The sequence below is a fragment of the Monodelphis domestica genome, chromosome 4, assembly GCF_027887165.1.
Source record: "Monodelphis domestica isolate mMonDom1 chromosome 4, mMonDom1.pri, whole genome shotgun sequence".
Classification (NCBI taxonomy): domain Eukaryota; kingdom Metazoa; phylum Chordata; class Mammalia; order Didelphimorphia; family Didelphidae; genus Monodelphis; species Monodelphis domestica.
Window position 1 is genome coordinate 297,362,335 of NC_077230.1, and position 19,021 is coordinate 297,381,355.

At 36.1% G+C, this 19,021-nt stretch overlaps 1 protein-coding gene across 2 annotated transcripts in view; it reads left to right on the forward strand.

Moving 5' to 3' along the window:
• WASF3 (WASP family member 3) overlaps positions 1–19,021 on the forward strand; it is a 200,922-nt gene that overhangs the window by 155,952 nt on the left and 25,949 nt on the right. For both annotated transcript variants that reach the window (XM_001366878.4, XM_007495251.3), the window contains exon 4: positions 16,706–16,840. In XM_001366878.4, the coding sequence (XP_001366915.2) occupies positions 16,706–16,840 (135 nt within the window). The remainder of the gene's footprint in view (positions 1–16,705; positions 16,841–19,021) is intronic.

The window sequence follows — 19,021 nt, forward strand, 5'->3', positions numbered from 1 at the left end:
GTGACACCAGGCCAGCTCCATCTCAGCTGACTTCACCAGAGAGAGTTCCAGTCAGAGTCCTCCTTAAAGATCCTTCCAAGCCAGAGACTGTTCCAAAGGGCCTCTCTCCAGAGCCTCCAGAGGGACAGAGTCCCCTCAGAGGAGCTCCAGCGAGACCTCCTTAGAGATTGTCCTCCAAGAGCTTCCCTTCTCCAGAGCCTTTCTCAAGAGATTCTTCCCAAGCGATCCTCATCAGAGATTTCTCCAAAAGGATTTTTATCTCAAGAGATTCTGCTTTTTCTTATATAGGGGTTTTTCTCCTATGTCACCTCCCCTAAGTCCTTACATCTACCAATCACTGTAGATGCTTTCCAAAGGACTGCCCATCTGAATTCCTGCTAAGTCGACTAATCTCAGTAAGTCTGAACCAGAAAAAATGCTGCTGTCAATTAATCTCCTCAGTAAGTCTGAACCAGTGAAAACACAGCTGAGTCAACTAATCTCATTAAGAGAAAACTTGCCCGACCATTTTAGGTACCTAGCATCTCATTGTATCAATTCTAAAAAACAGGCATGGCTCAAAGAACTCCTTGCCTTATTATAAGCATGGGTCCAAGTACTTTCATTGTTTAGCAAGGAGTTTTCTCCCCTAAAGCAGTCTTAAGTACCGGTGGAGTAGAGGTCCTCCCATTTCTGATCCTGGCGAGTTCTCACATCAAAATGGGGAATGTTTCCCAGTAGGGAATTTGTTCCAATGGAGGATTCCTCAATGTGGAAATTTTTAACATTCACAAGTCTGAGAAATTTCAAGATTTATAGTCTTGAGCAAAGATCTATAGAATTGAATTGAGGAGAGAGTACATTCCAGGCATGGGAAATGGTCACTGCCCAGAAATGGAGACAGATTATTGCATATGAAGAACAGAAGAAATCTATCTTGACTGGATCTCAGTGCAGGAAGTGGAGTAGTAATATTTAATGAAGCTAGAGAAATAGATTGGGGGCAAATTGTAAGGATTAAAAAAAAAAAACAAATATAAGAATTTTTATTTGAGCCTAGAGGCAATAGCCTACTAAAGTTTCTTGAATTTCTTGGGGGCGGGGTGATCTATGCTAAAAGAAAACAATTTTGACAGCTATGTGGAGAATATATTTGACTTAGGAGAGACTTGAGTCATGAAAACTTAAAGAGGCCATTTCATTATCTGGTTAAAAGGTGATGGGGGCACAAACTAACATATGAGTTGGTGGGAGATACTATGGAAAAATGGCAACATGGAACAATAGTTTAATTATGTGTTGGGGGATAAAGTGAAGAGTTGAGCTTAACTCTCAAGATTAAGAATTCAAGAGACTTGGAAGAGTGATATAATAAGGAAGTTTGGAAGAGACTGGTTTTTTGTTTTGTTTTTTTTTGGTGGGGAGAGATAATAAGGTGTTTTGGACTTGCTCAGTTTGAGATGTCTCTAGGACATCCAGTTTAAAATATTCATTAAGCAGTAGGTTAAATGAGACTAAAGTTGGGGTTGGGGGAGAATTGGGTGACTGAGAATGGATAGTTAAATGTGAGAATCATCTGTATAGAAATGAAAACTTTCTGGGAGCTCTTGACATTGCCTAACAGGAAAATGTAGAAAGAATAGACAAGAGATTAAGAAAGAGCTTTGGGAAACACTCATTATTAGGGAATTCAAGATGGATGATGGACTAAAGAAGACTAAGATGGAGTGGAAAGATGCCTGCCTGAGAGAGATAGGAAGGAGCAGTGTCTTTTTTTTTCTTTTTTTTAACAATGTCTTGAAAACCTAGAAAAGAAAGTATCCAAGAAGAGAGGTTAGTACCAGTGTCAAATGCAGCAGATAGGTTTCACTTGGGATGAAGATTGAGAAAAGATTATCAGATTTAGTAGTTAAGAGATTGTTGGTAATTTGTAAGTGGTAGAAATGTGAAGGGTTTTTATAAAAGTTGGGCTGAATTATTCAAGAGTAGGGTCACCAAGAAATTTAATTAATTCCAAAGAGATTTATTTAATAATTTATTTATAAAATATAGGAGTGTAAGTAAGAAAATCAGAGAGATCATAGGGTAGGATATTTAGCCCAAGTACTAAGCATTTTGCTCCGACCCCTGGCTCAATCCAGGCAGGGATAATTAACCTTTAGCTGGAGGGTCCTCAGCTTTTAGCTGAGGACCTGGGGATTCAGGAAGCCTCTCTCAAGAGGGTAAGTCTCTTCTGAGGCTAGTCCCTTCAGAAAATCCAGGAAAGGAATCAGGCCTTCTACTCACCATGTGTCAGTCCAAAGGGAAAGATTTAAGAACAGTCTCACCAAGTCCAAGGTTTTGGGTCTAGTAATCAGATTCTTCATCAGCCTCCAACTCGAACTCAGAACTCCAAAGAATAAGAGAACCTTCTTCACAGGAAGTTGTAATTCCTTTTAAAGACGCTTCTTTGCATCACTTCCTGTGCCTTCTTCCACTTTTACGTCTACCAATTACAGCTAAAGCTTTGCTTAGGACTGCCTGGGTAAGTCAGTTGATTCTGATTCATCACCCACTATTGCACACATGGGTCACAGACCTCCCCCCACTCAGTTGTGAGTGGGGTATTTACACTTTTGGTGATTAAATCTAAAAAAAGGCAGGGGAGTTCATTTAATCTTCACAATCAGAGGAGAGTTAATTAAATCTTCACAGTCAGAGGAGAGTAAATTTCATTTTCACAATCAAGGGAGAGGTTATTTAATTTTCACAATCAGGGGAGAGTTAATTTCACTTTCACAATCAGGGGAGAGTTAATTTAATCTTACAGGAGAAAACAGTTTCATTTAAGTAATGTGGTCCAAAGCTAGAGGAGAATGGAGAGAGGGAAAAATATAAATTCCTCCACCCCTCTAGGAATTTGACAAAAAAGGGGAGAGGTATAGGATATTTACTTTAAGCATGGGGAGACTTGGATATAATTGAAAGGAGTAAGGAAGGAGCCTGTAGAAAGGGAAAGGCTGAAGATTCAAGAAAGAGGGAGGAAGATTTGAGGGAATATGGAGGATGAAGTCAAAGGGTTTTGTGATGCAGACTAGGGAGAATTGAGTAGTTTCAATTTTCTCAATAGGTGAGGTCCACAGCTGACCAAATAGGAGAGAGGGAAGTGTTAGATTTGAGGAGATAAGAGGTTTGGAATAACTTTTGTGGGTATTGAGATAGTTAATTAAAGTGAAATGAAGGCATTTTTTTCCTGTAGTGAAGGCTCTGTGATAACTGAAAAGCATGAATTTATAGTGTAGTCCATTAGTAACAGCAGCAGGAACAGCTTGTGGATAAAAGGAAGGGCAAATGCCCCTGACCTCAAGGGGCTTACAGTCAATAAATACAAAATAATTTGAGGAAGGAAAGAGTACCAATAAGTAGTGAGGTCAAGAAAGATTTGCCATAGGTGGTGGCCTTCTACTTGAAACTAAGGTCTTTAGTGTGCAGAAATGAAGAATGGAAATAAAGGAGGATGCTGAGTTTGGGGAATAGTGAGTGGACTATTATTTGGGATGATTATTTAGTAGATTGGATTTATCTCAAGCCAAAACAACACCCCCAGCCCCACTGAATTTAAGTACCACAGCCTCACTCTTGCTCATCATGTTTGTTTGTTTGCTTGCTTGCTTGCTTATTTGTTTGTTAATTTTGAGACTAGTCCTCTCTGGTCTCGTGTAGGCTGGAAGTACAGTGGCCACGTATGGCCTAGATTGCAATATTGATAAGCACAGGAACATTACCCTACTGTTTTTGCCCTGGCCTGGTTTGTGCCCTCTTAGGCAACCTGGGGACCTTCTGCTCCGGGGGGCTTGCCATATTGAAGTTAGTTTTAGTGCAAACATTTGATTGGCTTCTGTCTTCCTTCAGCATAGAATTATGAACCCAAATGCTAAGATTTATCAGCACCTGCCTCTGCCTCCTCCAGGAGCAGGAACTACAAACATCTGGGCTATGACCTCATTTTCCCCCTGAGATTAAAGAAGAGGTGCTTACAACTGATTGTTTTTCCTTGAGTTTTTACAGGATAAGGTAACATATCTTTTACCAATGAGTACTGACAGAAGCGTTTGATGAGAATATCTTATCCTTGAGGTCATAGCAGATGAAATACCTATTAGATTGACTATATAATATTTAATATTTTAAAATTTAACTTTTTTTCAGTGAGCAATCATTTATTTCCTCTCCCTCTTCGTTCCTTTCCTAATCCTCCCACAGAAAAACAAAATCCTTATAACAATTCTTCCAGGTTATGGAAAACAAATTCCCATATTGGCCAATCTGCATCATAAATCCATCAGGAGTTGGGCAGATTTGCTACATTCCAGCCTTATGAGAGTTCTTACTTTTTCTAAGGCACTGAATAGTGAAGACCTGTCCAGGAAGTAGGAGGGTTTTTTTTTTTTTTAAACTTCTTGATAAGAAATTCTTAGGGAAGAGAGACAAAGAACTAGAGTAGGTTGTTTAACAAAGCCATCAAAAGAATGATTGGAAACCAAGGGTCTGATTTCTAGATTATAAATGTGCCCTAACTTTACCAGATCATTCTTAGTAGGAATAGGAGGAAATAGAAATCATATAAAAGACAAATTATCTGGTTCTTTATATCAAACTTACCTTGTATACTTGTTATATTTCTGTATAAAAATATAAAGTTCTATATTCCTCTCTTTAACCTTTTAGAACAGGAAAAGCTAAGGAAACTGGTGGGGTTGAATATTGGAGATTAAATGAAATACCAATGGATTTGCTTTCTTTTTCATAAAAATTTATATCCTGCTCTGGAATCACAATTTTTCCACAAGAAACACCTTTAGCATTTGGTATTAGATTATTAGTTGTTAGGCTATTGCTTTTATAAGCTTCTAAACCTAATTAAATAACTTAGAATCTAGTAATAGAAGTAGCCTAACAATTTTAAATTATAGGCATATAGAGAGAGTTTCACAGGTTAAGGAATTAATTTGAATCATGAATGGTTATGTAGCTACAGAAAAGTTTTATTTAGAAGATTATTTCACTGAAATGAAATCTTATTGTAAAATAAAGCATTACCGTACATTAGAACTATTATATTTATTGTGTTCCATTTCTCTATTCTTATATACTTTCTAGCAATTAGCTTCTAGATTTTCGAGGGACTAAAGTTAACTTTTTGTTTTGTTTTGGCCAATACTTCCTAACATGTAATTTCTTTCTTTTTAAAAAATTTCCCCAATTACATGTAAAAACCATTTTTAAGCATTTAAAAACAAATTTGAGGCCCAGACTCTTTCCTTTCCTTCCTTGCCCCACCCCAACAGTAAGCAATCTGATTCAGATTTTACATGTGCATTCATATAAAATAGTTTTCCATATTAGTCATTTTGTGAAAAAGAATTCAACATGCCACCTTCCCCCATGAATAAAGAGTAAGTATGTTTTGGTCTGCATTCTTTATTTTCATCATATATCCTTTCAGATTATTTTGGATTACTATATTGCTAAAAATACCTAAATCATTCACAGTTGTTCATAATATATATTGCTGCAACTGGGTACTGTGTTTTCCTGGTTATTCTCACTTTATTTTGCATCAATTCATTTAAGTTTTCTCAGGCTTTTCTTGAAATCATTCTCCTCATCATTTCTTATGGCACAGTAGTATCCCATTACAGTAATATACCCCACCTTGTTCAGCCATTCCTCAATTGATGGACATCTTCACAATTTACAATTCTTTGTTATGACAAATAGCATGCAATTTCAAATAATGGAATATAAAATGGCAAATTATACCATGATTCTTATTTTTTCTTTATTTTCTTTATCATCATTCAGATGGAGTTATGGTAACATTTGATTTAATTCTCTCCTTTTATAGATTAATAGCTTGAAGTTTAGAGAGCTCAGTAACCTAGTTACTAGTAGAGTCAGTAGATTCTGGATCTCCTAAATGTTGGCCAATAAAACTAGAGTACTCTGACATTTTCAGACATTAGACACCAATAGCATTTATGTGAAAAATTCTTTCCTTTTCCATAGATCTGACATGTAAACTTCCATGCTCCCCAATTTGTTTTTAGTATCAAACCTTATATCTAATCATGTACCCATGTTGATCTTATATTGGTATATGGATGGTATCAGGCATAGTGATCTATACTCAATCTTTGCTATACCATTTTCCACTTTCCTCCACAATTTTTGTCAGATAGTGAGTTCTTTTCCCAAAAGCTTAGATCTTTGGATTTTTTTAAATATTAAATTACTATAGACATTTATTAGAATGTGTTGTGTACCCAATACCACTGATCCACAACTCTAAATCTTAGATAGAGTATTTTGATGATTATTGCTTTATAATACATTTTGAAATCTGGTGTATCTAGGCTACCTTACTTCACATTTTATTTAATGATTCCCTTGACATTCTTGACCTTTTGTTCTTTCAAATGAATTTTGTTATTTTTTTGGTAATGCTAGAATTCTGAGTATTTTTGTTGGTTATGGAAATATATTGTCTCATATGGAGTTTTAAAGGTTATTTTGAAAGGATACAATGAAAGTTGCTTTTGTGTAGAAAGGAGAAGGTAGTGAAGAAACATTTTGAAAAAAATGATACAAAGAAAACTTAACCAGATTATTTTTGTGAGGGTGAAGGATGTTACCGGGAGCAGCAAGTAGATGAACTATAGCTATGTAAATGAACAAGAGTTGATGGAAATTATGCAGAAGTGAAGAGTTGATGGAAATGTTACAATACCCCTTCAAGTTTTTTTTCTTTCAACTTTGTTTATGTGATAAAGAGTCCTAAGGAGGGAAATCAACAAGGATAATTAGAACAATTCTTCAAGAATTTATGACAGTTCATTAGTGTGGGTACTGCTTTTACTATTGCTGATTTTTTACCTCTCCACCCTTGGACCTTAAAAAGATGATGACATTTAGTATCATACTAGGAACCCAAAAGATAAGAAATATCTGATAAGAATGATGGTGATAAAGAAATAATCTCCAATGCTGTTAAACTGATACACTTTTCAAGGCAGTATAATTTACATGGATGTTCTTTCAGTCCAGATCTATTTTGATAATACTGAGTATTTGCATAGATTTGACAGTCTACATGAGTTCTTGTGACAGAAAAACCCCACTATTTCCATGGTGTAAGTCTTTTGTATACTAAGTAGGCTATTTCTCAGGGAAAAAAGACAGTTTGTTGTTGAGCTATACTTGAAACCACTCAGGCTTGATGTTGGATCTACTAGAACATTAATACCGTTGCTATAGCCTTTGCAAACCCAGGTCACCTCCATACCTTAATGTGACATTGGAGCAGAACTTTTTAATTAGAGTAATGGAAGATGGAAATCTAGTAAGCAGTGGGATTTGGAATGAAATACTTTGGAGATGAGTGTGAGAGGGTAAATGTTACCAAAAGGTGTTGTTTACCAACTCTGGCTCTTTCCCATTTGTTCATTTGATAGGGAATCAAAGCATAACACCAAGAAACCTGTGCAGAACCCAAGTAATGTTGGAAGTTTTGTGCCTTCCTTTCCTTTTCCTATGTGGATTTTTGTAGTAACAAGTACAATAAGTAATAGATGCTAACTATATTTGCCTGTATTTCTAAGACAGTAGAAATAGAGACTGACATCTGCCTTTATCAAATCTATGCAAATATTAAGTATCATCAGTAGATCTGGATGGTAAGAGATTCCATATAACTTATGCTGCCTTGGAAAGCATATCAGTATAACAACATATGGAAATTATTTATTCAACATTGCCATCAGCTATGTATTGGTTATCTTTTGGGTTTCTACTATAATGCTAAATGCTGTCTTCTTTCCAAAGTCCATTTCTTAGAGGAATTCATAAGCTCATGGCAGAATGGTTGAATTAGTTATGGCTTTTCTTTCATCTATTTTTATGTTATGAAAGGGAGCCAGGAGTAAAAAATGTAGTTTCAATAATTTTTTTAAAACCTTCTAGCTTTTAAAATATTAAAAGTTTCTTAAATTTTCGCTCTCTCTTCCCTAATGCTGAAGGCAATGTGAAGGCAATAGCAAGCATTAATGGCCAGTTGTGTATTAGGAATTCTTTGTCTTAATTTCAATTTCAGTTCTCTTTTTTTTTTTGAGCCTATCTTCTTTAAGGCCTGATTTCTTTTGTAACAAGACCCTGTGGCCATTTGAATAAATGACCCACTTAGTCCACTTCTTTTTGATCCATTTTATGTAGATGTTTGATCCATATGATATATATGAAGATATAGTTCTACTCCTTGGCTAATACTTGCCCATTTACTAGTTATAAGACATCACAAAAGGCCCTAAGATGGTCATTGATAAATTGATGCTAAGTTTGACAGTGTGAAGGAGATGGGGGAACACTGAAAATACTCTAGTATTGTGACCAATTCTGGTGCTGATTCAGTGTAGGTGAGCCTGAAAAAAAATACCCAAGGTGAGATATCATTGAAGTACTTGAAGAACCATGTCATGTTATCACCTATTTTTCTGTGACATGGTTCCACAGGATGGTATCCCAGAAAAGCATTATATTGTGAAGTTCTAGAGTAATGATATTTTGTTAACTACAAATCTTCTCTTGCCATAGTCAAAAGCACAGAGTCCTTACTTCTGGGGATATTTAATGGCATTTTTATAACCATAATGTCCATATAGATGGTAAACTATAATAAGGTGTCAGTAAAGTAAGACTAAGACATTAGAACATGAACAAATTGCTCTTACTTTTTGTAGCATTTTATCTCTTGATGTTTTAGGGTTTTTTGTTTTGTTTTTATACTAGACATACCTTAAAGTGAATTCAAGTTTATTTAAATATAATCTATTAATAGCTGAGTAGTTAGTTGGAACAGCAGATAAGATCTTTGGATTTAGAGCCAGGAAGACAATACTTGGAATCTGACCTCAGACATTTTATGACACTTGAATTCTCTTAGCTCTGGTGTGAGGAAAAGATGCATTCTTAATTAAGGCTGCCTTTTTTACTTGGGCCAGGTGGGGAGGGATTCACTTGAGGTATAGCTCATAGTAGTAGTATAATACGGAAAAGTATACTGTTTTTTACCCTTTGAATTTGAATACTTCAAGACAGAAGAATCCTGATTACTCTACCCTAATTATGTTTCTGCTGAGTGACATTCGCTGTCTCTATGTCAGATGATCTTTGTTGATCCCTAGTTAGCTATGAGGAGCTAAAAGAAGGATTCTCATGCTCTCGTTGATGATTGTGGGAGTCAAATGAACCAAATTACTCAGCCTGCAGGGTCACTAGGTTATGGGACCAGACATATGATAATTCATAGTTGATGTGCTTTGGTGGTGATACCAGGAACTTGATGACTCCTGGTCACTCTGGTTGACCATCCATGGGCAAGTCAATATATCCCTCTATGATGTCATTGGTCCACTTCAAAAACAAAGGATGAACAATAACAACTCCACACCAAATAAACAAAACTTACTCAGTAAGCAAACAGTGTATCTTAATCATTAACAACTGTAGGTACTATAAAACTAAATTTTGAGGCGCACTTGACTTGGATTGCTTATAGAGAGACTGGGTTGCTTCAAACATTGTGATACAACAAAGGAGGACATTACTGATGAGCTCCATTTGCCTCTTAGAGCAGAGTTCTCCAACGTGGGCTCCACAAGATGATTCATTAGTGTGGAGGAAGACAATTCTAGAACTAGGAGAGTAGTACTACATTACTGCCTATTTGCAGCTATCACTTACCTTTGCTTCTCCCCTTCCCCAAATGCATCAAGCATGGGCTACTGTGACTTGGAAGGTCAGCTACCAGTACCCTTATTGAAGGGCAGGCAAGCTGACAGGCAGTTGTTTCCCTCTCAGCATTCTACCCTCTCTTTCCAGTTCCCATGGCAAGAACTCCACAAACTCCTTATTGTATCTGGTCTTTTCTCTCCCCCTTGCCTCAGAATTTCACCCCCCCCCCCCAAAAAAAAAGGAATCAATGTCAGGCCCAGGAGGAACTACAATAGGATCCAAAATCTGCTATTACCAGGGGATTTAGGGATTTAAGGAACTCCTTCAGATCAGTAACCTTGCTCCGAGTATCTCTCTCCCCTCTCTTCCTTCTCAGAGAACAGTGAAACAAATGAAGGGCAGCTATTGCCAGAAAAACAGAGCCTTCCTGGACATCTAGCTGTTTAACCATCTGTCCTGAAACAGGCCCTTTATTCCCACCCAGAACAGCCCCCTTCTAGTCCTGAGCCTGATCACCAAAGATCAGTTCCTTTGAATCCACTTCATTTCATCTTCCTTACCTATATATCAGAAAAGATGGAAATTTACCAGGAAAAAACCTCAAAAACCTTTTTATCATTTATGGGTAGAATTAAAAAATTAGTATTATGATTTAGCAGATGATTGGCTCTGAAATGGGACCTGACTGGAGGAAGGAAGCCTTGGGTTTTCTCTTTGTCACCAATATGGCCCTGGCTCTCTCTCCTCCACAGAAAACACAGAACTGCCTTCTGGTCCATGTTCTACTTGACTATTAGGTTAATGACAGGCCCTGGGATTTCAGTGGCATAGGGAATTTTCGGGTGAGGAAACTTAGCAATTTTTAGTTTTAAAGAGTTGCCTAGAGCAGAGGTACCAAAAACATACCTCTCAAGTAAGGTATGATTCAATATAGAATAGAATATAGGATGTAACTGGGAAATACATTATAAAATGAAGGAAATATAATAAAATATAAATAACATTACAGTTTAAAACCACGTCAAAATGTGTTTAGGGGCAGCTTGGTGGTACAATGGGAAGAGTGCTGGACCTAGAGACAGAAGGACTCATTTTCCTGAGTTCAAATCTAGCCTCAGACACTTAGCAGCTATGTGACCCTGGGCAAGTCACTTAACCCTGTTTGTCTTAATTTCCTCATTATAAAATGAGCTGAATAGGAAATGACAAATCATTCATCTTGTTTCCAAGAAAACCTCAAGTGGGGTCATGAAGAGTCTTCAAGAAGACTGGAATTGACTGAACAACAGTATGTGGCTGAATATGGAAATCTTTGTCCCACTTCTATTTGAATGAAAAAACAAACAAACAAACAAACAACAAACAACTCTTATCTTATAAGACATGTATAAACCAGTGGAACTGTTTGTTTGCTCCAGGAGTGGGGAGGGAGAAAGGGTGCGGGAGAGAACATGAATCATATAACTATGAAAAAATATTCTTTTAAAAATAATTAATTAAAAAAACCCTTATCTTTCATCTTAGAATCAATACTAACTATTGGTTCCCAGGCAGAAGATCAGTACGAGCTAGGTAACTGGGGTTAAGTGACTTGTCCAGGGTCATACAGCTAGGAAGTATCTGATGTCAGATTTGAACCCAGGACCTCCCCACTCTAGGACTGGCTCTCAATCTACTGAGCCACTTACCCTGCTCCTCTATTGGAATTTGACCCTACTGGCCCAGAGCACTGAAATACTATCACAAAGTAACATAGCCTTGGGCAAAATGTGTTGCTGGGAAGATTTGAACCAAGTCTTCCAAGCTTAGGTGCCAACTCTATTCACTAATCTGTACAACAATATGCTTGAAATATTTAGGACATCTGGAACTGTATATCTTTTAGATATCTTCAACTCACCATTTTGAAAACTGAAATCTTTACCTTTCTCTCAAATCAGTACCTCTTCCTGACTTCCCTATTACTATCAAAGGTAATCTTCCCAGTTATCCAGCCTTAAGATCAAAGGTAATCTTCCCAGTTATCCAGCCTTAAGATCTAAGTGTCAGCTTTGTCTCTTCACCCTATTTCATCCTCATGTCCAATCTGATACTAAGGTCTGTCAATTTTACCTTCATAATATCTCTTGAATATTCCCCCATTTCTCCCACCACTTTTCTGGTGCAGACCCTCTTCACCTCAAACTTTGCTGACTGGTTTCCCTGCCAAGAATCTCTCCCCTACCCCAATCCATTCTCCATTCTGCTGCCAAAATGATCTTCCTAAAGTACAGAACTGACCTTGAATAATTTGAAATCTAGGAGTACAAATTGCCTTTCTTTTTTTCTTTCTAAGAAAATTTCCCTTGATGTTCTATTTTTGTTTTCTTTCTTGTTGCCTTTTGTTTTAAAAATTATATTGATATATTTATCCCCTATTCAGTGAAACTCTTGTTATTTTAAAAAGAAAAACAGTTCAGTAAAACCAGCCAATATATTATGTCTGACAGCATATGTCACATCCTATACTCATACTCACCCGAGCTCTCCAGTGAAAGCAAGGAGGCACATTTTTTTCCAATTCTTTTCATAGACCAAACTGAATCATTCTTGTTACATAGTGTACAACTTTGTTTTATTGTTCTTTCAGTGTATGTTTTTGTAGACATCATAGATTGTTTCCTGGTTCTGCTAATTTCACTTCACATCAGAACATGGTCTTCCCATGTTTCCCGGAATTCTTGACTACATATTCCTAGAAAGAAACAGTATCAGACACAAGTTCTTGGAGACTCAATCTAATAGTCTTCAAATTACTTTCCACTTGGAGCGTTAGGTGCATTGTTTTAATTATCCTTTCTGGGCAGAGACCAACTTGGAGGAAAGATCATTCTTTTAAACTGCTCAAATTTTGTGGTTTTTCAAGTTCAATGGTGAATAACTAAAATGATGACAATTTCTTACAAACCATTCCCACTCTCCAACCTTCCTTCAAAATGTCTTGGAGTTGTCTTTTTTCATACTTTGTGGGCTATGGAGGGAAGGTATTATAACAAGTAATCAATCTACAGGTAAATTTTTAAAATGCCCTCTTCATTGATATTGGCAAAGTGGTGGTTTGGGAGATAGTGTTTTGGGAATTAAGAGATGTTTGAATCTTATCTTTGCCACTTATTACCTGCCTTGAGCCACAATTTACTTGTATTTAAAATGTGCACATGCTAGTCTTCATGTAATTTGTATAGACTCTGTGCATGAATTTTCCTCAGCAAATTCATGTAGAAAACAAGAAATTTGTGAACATAGAATGTAGAACATAGAAAATAAATCATACTGGAATATGTAAAATTTTGCTAATATATATATATATATATATATACATATATATATATATATTTAAAGAAAAAAATCTCTTCAATGAAACAGTAATATCTTAATGGTTTTAGCTGTTTTGTTTTGTTGGGTGTTGTCATGGTTCCTGGACTAATTTTCATAAATTTCAGGAAAGGATCCTACTTGGGAAAACCTTCTCTCAAGTAGACATTCCCTTCTAAGGATATTAGTGAGCCATATTTGTCCAGCTCAGATCCTTAGGGGAGCAAAATTTAAGTAAAGTTTATAAAGTAGATGGTGAGGTGGTGCTATAGTTTGAGTGCTGAGTCTGGAGTCAGGAAAATTCATCTTCTTGAGTTCAAATCTGGCCTCAGACACTTACCAGCTATGTGACCCTGGGCAAGTCACACTTAACCCTGTTTACCACAGTTTCCTCATCTGTAAAGTGAACTGGAGAAGGGATGTCAAACCACTCTAGTATCTTTGCCAAGAAAACTCCAAAATGAGATCACAGAGAGTTGGATACAACTGAAAAACAGCAAATTATATAATGAGCAATATCATAAGAAAGCTGTGTTCTGTCCTCAGAGCCAGAAAGACTTGAGTTTAAGTCCAGCTTCTAACATGTATAATTGGAAATAATTGGAACTACATTTCCCAGGAGCCCACTGACATCCTGTCATTACATGCTGATGTCGACAGGAGATAAATTGGTTGATCTTCCATGGCTAGCTTTTTCCTTCCTGGGTTGGGACATTGGTGGAGCAGGCTGTTTGAACAGGTAGATTAGCCATGGGCACGTGGTTTTATTTTGTTACCTTTTCATTTTGTTACTTCTAGTGATTATTAATAAATCTTATAAAATATAATATTGAAGTTATTGTATAGTAACTATAATTTTTACAGACACATTGGCTGAACGAGTTAGTCATCCTTTCAAAATTCTACAAATGTTCTTAGAAAATAGCTAATGGTGCAGTGGTTAAAGGGGCCTGGAGGCAGGAAGATTTGAATTCAAATCCAGCTTTGAACACTTACTTCCTGTCCAAATCTGGGCATGTCACTTAACTTCTATTTGCCTCCATTTCTTAATTATAAAATGAGAGTAATAATACTGCCCATTTCCTTGACTTGTGAGGATCATTTGAGAGATATTTGTAAAGTACTTAGCATCATGCTTGGCATATAGTAGGTGCTATACAAATGCTTATTCTCTTTCCTTCCCTCTCTTTGCATAGGACTTAAGAACTTTGATGTGTGTATTTTAGTATATGTGTCATGTATACAATATTATATATTATATATGTGCATGTGTTATATTTCAATATTTTGTACTCTTACATATTTTATGTCATGCATTTGAAAACATTCTGAAAAGGAGTACCTGGGTTTCACCAGTCTATCAAAGCAGTTCATGACATACCAATATTAAAAACCCTTTGCTTGATTATAGGTGGATAGAAAGGTAACAAGCATTAACTAAGTATGTACTATGTGCCAGGCACTGTGCTAACTGCTTTGCAAATATTATCTCATTGTAGCTTCACAACAAACCTGGGACATAGGTACTTTTATTATCTCCAATTTACAAAATAGGAAATGGAGTCAGGCAGAATTAAAATTACTTGCCCAGGTTAACACAGCTAGTAAGTGCTTGAAATGGGTTTTGAATTCATGTCTTTCTGACTCTAGTTCCAACACTACCCAGTAGACCATCTTCCTGCCTTTAATAGAAGTAGAGATGGTGCTGACTCTCATTGGTAAAAAGAATTTCCTTACCCAAGAATTTCTTTTATCAATAAATCATAGTTCTGGTCCTCATATTTAAGAATTTTCAGGCCATTTAGTTAATGTAATAGTAATTTACTAACTGCCTACTGTTCTGTGATAATTAATTACCTACCTTTGTGTGTCCCTGACTTCCAGTAGGGCAACAGCTTTCTCTTTTATAAGATTTTGACTCTTGATTGTCTCAGATTGATAAAATGAGTGAAAATTCACACACATAACAGATATGAGGATATTTATCTTTGGGGAGTGGTGGGAAATTGTAGAAAGGAGGGTAATTTTCCTATCCTGCCTTATTTAACACATTATTAATTAATTTTTAAGTTGGAGTTGTTCCTAGTACTCAGATGAATATGGAGGTGGTATGTCTGTGTGTGTGTGTGTGTGTGTGTGTGTGTGTGTGTGAGAGAGAGAGAGAGAGAGAGAGAGAGAGAGAGAGAGAGAGAGAGAGAGAGAGAGAATGAGAACTGTAGAAAACAGTTGTGCTCAAACGAGAATTCAAAATGGGAATCTTGAGCAAAGCTGGAAGTCATTAGAATTCAGTATGTTAGACCTCAATTTTTAAAATGATAATCCAATGGAAAATATGAATGGCACTAAACCTTTGAAAGAGTGCTTGGATTAGAAACCAGATGACTTTGTTCAAGTTCTGTGTCTGCCTCTTACTACTCATATGACCTTGGGTTACAGGTTCCCTCAGTTTCTTTATCTTAAAAAATGAGAATTAATATCTCTCCTGCCTTTCACTTCAGTGAATCATAGATCCAGTCTTTATCCCCATAATTTTTACTCCCTTGGACTGTGAAAGCTTTTACTCCACAGGGCAGCTGTGAGTCTCAAGTGAGAGGATGTATATAATTTTTTAAAAAACAAAGCTCTATTCAAAACTACAGTTTTATTGCTATCTGAATTATTACTCACACCATAAAACAGGAGGTCTTTCCTTGTTTAACATGAATATTGGGTTTGAATTCTGAGTTAGTATTACAAAATACAAAAAGAATGATTATAAAGAAATGTTGAAGATCAAGTTTGGAAAATTATTTTCGGAGATATTTTAAATGTTTAAAAGGTAAAAGTGTCTGTGGAGAAAACATCAATATTTAAGTTACTGTGAAATAGCATGATTGGGGCAGCCAAATGGCTCAGTGGATAGAGTGCCAGGCCTATAGATGACAGGTGCTGAGTTCAAATTTGACTTCAGACACTTTTTGTGTGACACTAACACCAATTTCCTAGCCCTTATGGCTTCCTACTGCCCAAGAATTGGCATTTAGTATCAATTCTAGGACACAAGATAAAGGTTTAAAAAATAACATGAGTGACCTAACAAAGTATTTACATTTAGGATCAATATTAGAGAAAGCTATAGTGTTATGATTTTTATGAGTAGAGGACTTATTATAGTAGTAAATATATTTAAGGTTTATCTTGTCAGATAGGCACAGGTTTTCATATAGGTAATGTGTGGAAATATACTGATATTGGATCTTTCTACATCATTTCAATTACCAGACATTCTCTTATGGACTTTAATGTAAAATATATTTGATGAGAGTAAAGTGGAAGAAGGATTGAAATTTTAGGAAAATTAAACTTCAATTATATTTCAAAAGGCAATGAAATGCAAGTCCTAAGGTATCCCTAAAGTATTTTTAAAACATTAGAACTCTATATCCTCTTCACATAGATACATTTTTAGAGTTTTGGAAGCTCTTGAATAGAACATGTTTGAAGTTCTTTGCAAAAAAAAATGTATATACATATATGTGTGTGTATTGACAGTAATATAACAATATTAAAAACATGTGAAGATCTCTTCAACAGATGGCTTTCTCTATCCATTTTCTTCTTATAGGCAAACATGCAGAAGACATATTTGGTGAGTTGTTTAATGAGGCCAACAACTTTTACATCAGAGCAAATTCTCTTCAAGACAGAATTGATCGCCTTGCTGTCAAAGTTACCCAGCTGGATTCAACAGTGGAAGAGGGTAGGTAATTGCATGAAAGCAATGAGCCAGAAGTGATGCTGACAAGACGGTAGTAATTAATTACAGCACAATTACAGCTTTTCCTCGGGTTAGTAAGTTGATCGTTCATTTTGTCTTTGCCTAGGACATTCTGATTAGAAAAGAAATGTACAACATTGGGTTAATTAGGAAAGGAGTTAGAAAATATATATCTTCCCTTTGCCTCATTCTCCAGCCCAATTAAAAAAAAAATTCTCCCTAAAAGAAAAACTTTTTAAAAGGATTTTTAATGGGAGAGCTTATACATACCACCTAGTCCATTTCTAGGATTTCTTCTTTAGGCTATAAGTAATATAGCCTCAAACACTATTGTACCTGAAAACTTGTCCAAATTATCTAGTCATTTCAACAGTAGGGAAAGTAGGTGTCCTTTTGAGAAGAATGACAGCAGATTGAGAGAGGAAATTATGTGCATTTATAGTACAGCAAACTGAAGGCTTCCCACTGGTTCCTCTTTTGCCATTAATTCTTGTAAGTGTTTTCAGGTAAGTGTTTTGGTCATTTAGGGTCCTTCAAACTTCTTAAAGTGACATATATTAGAAGCTTTTAGATTGCATGTTTTTAAATAATGTTAGTTCTTGCAAGGCCTGTGCTGTTTCTGATATTTTTATGTTTGGCCCCAGTGACTCCAAAATTCAAAATAGGACAGTGACATAAAATTTAAAGCAACCAGCATTCCTTTATGTTTTTAAAAACAAAGCTACATCATCAGAATCTTTTTTTATAAGAGACCTTGCTGGAAAAAAAATCAGGAAAAGAATCATATTATTTCATTGAATTTATTTTTGTTAAAGAAGTTTATCTTGCGTTAAATTTAACTTAAATTTTAAAAAGTTTATCTTTCTAAGAGACAGAAAGAAGGATCAGTGGAATAGACTAGGGGTAAGTGACTTCAGTAAGACAGTCTATGATAAGCCCAAAGATCCCAGCTTTTGGGACCAAAATCCACTATTTGATAAAAGCTGCTGGGAAAATTGGAAGACAGTATGGGAGAGATTAGTTTGGATCAACATCTCACACCCTACATCAAGATAATCTCAGAATGGGTGAATGATTGAACATAAAGAAGGAAACTATAAGCAAATTAGGTGAAGACAGAATAGTATACATGTCAGATCTTTGGGAAAGGAAATATTTTAAAACCAAGTAAGAGCTAGAAAAAAAAAACACAGAATGTAAAATAAATAATTTTGATTACATCAAATTAAAAAGTTTCGCACAAACAAAACCAATGGGATCAAAATTAGAAGGGAAGCAACAAATTGGAAAACAATTTTCATAACAAAAACCTCTGACAAAGGTCTAATTACTCAAATTTATAAAGAGCTAAATCAATTAGGCAAAAAAAATCAAGCCATTCTCTGATTGATAAATGGGCAAGGGACATGAACAGGCAGTTTTCAGCCAAAGAAATCAAAACTATTAATAAGCACATGAAAAAGTCTTCTAGATCTCTTATAATCAGAGAGATGCAAATCAAAACAACTCTGAGGTATCACTTCACATCTAGTAGATTGGCTAAAATGACAGCAATGGAAAGTAATGAATGCTGGAGGGGGTGTGGCAAAGTCAGGACATTAATTCATTGCAGGTGGGGTTGGGAATTGATTCAACTATTTTGGAGGACAATTTGGAACTATGCCCAAAGGGCTCTAAAAGGCTGTCTGCCCTTTGATCCAGCCATAGCACTGCTGGGTTTATACCCCAAAGAGATAATAAGGAAAAAGACTTGTACAAGAATATTCATAGCTATGTTCTTTATGGTGGCAAAAAATTGGAAAATGAGAGGTTGCCCTCCAATTGGGGAATGGCTGAACAAATTGTGGTATATGTTGGTGATGGAATACTATTGTGCTCAAAGGAATAATAAACTGAAGGAATTCCATGGGAATTGGAATGACCTCCAGGAATTGATGCACAGTGAAAGGAGCAGAACCAGGAGAACATTGTACACAGAGACTGATGCACTGTGGTATAATTGAATGTAATGGACTTCTCCATTAGTGGCAATGCAGTGATCCTGACCAACTTGGAGGGATCTATGGGAAAGAACACTATCCACAATCAGAGGAAAAACTGTGGGAATAAAAACACAGAAGAAAAACAACTGCTTGATTACATGGGACAGGGGGGTATGATTGG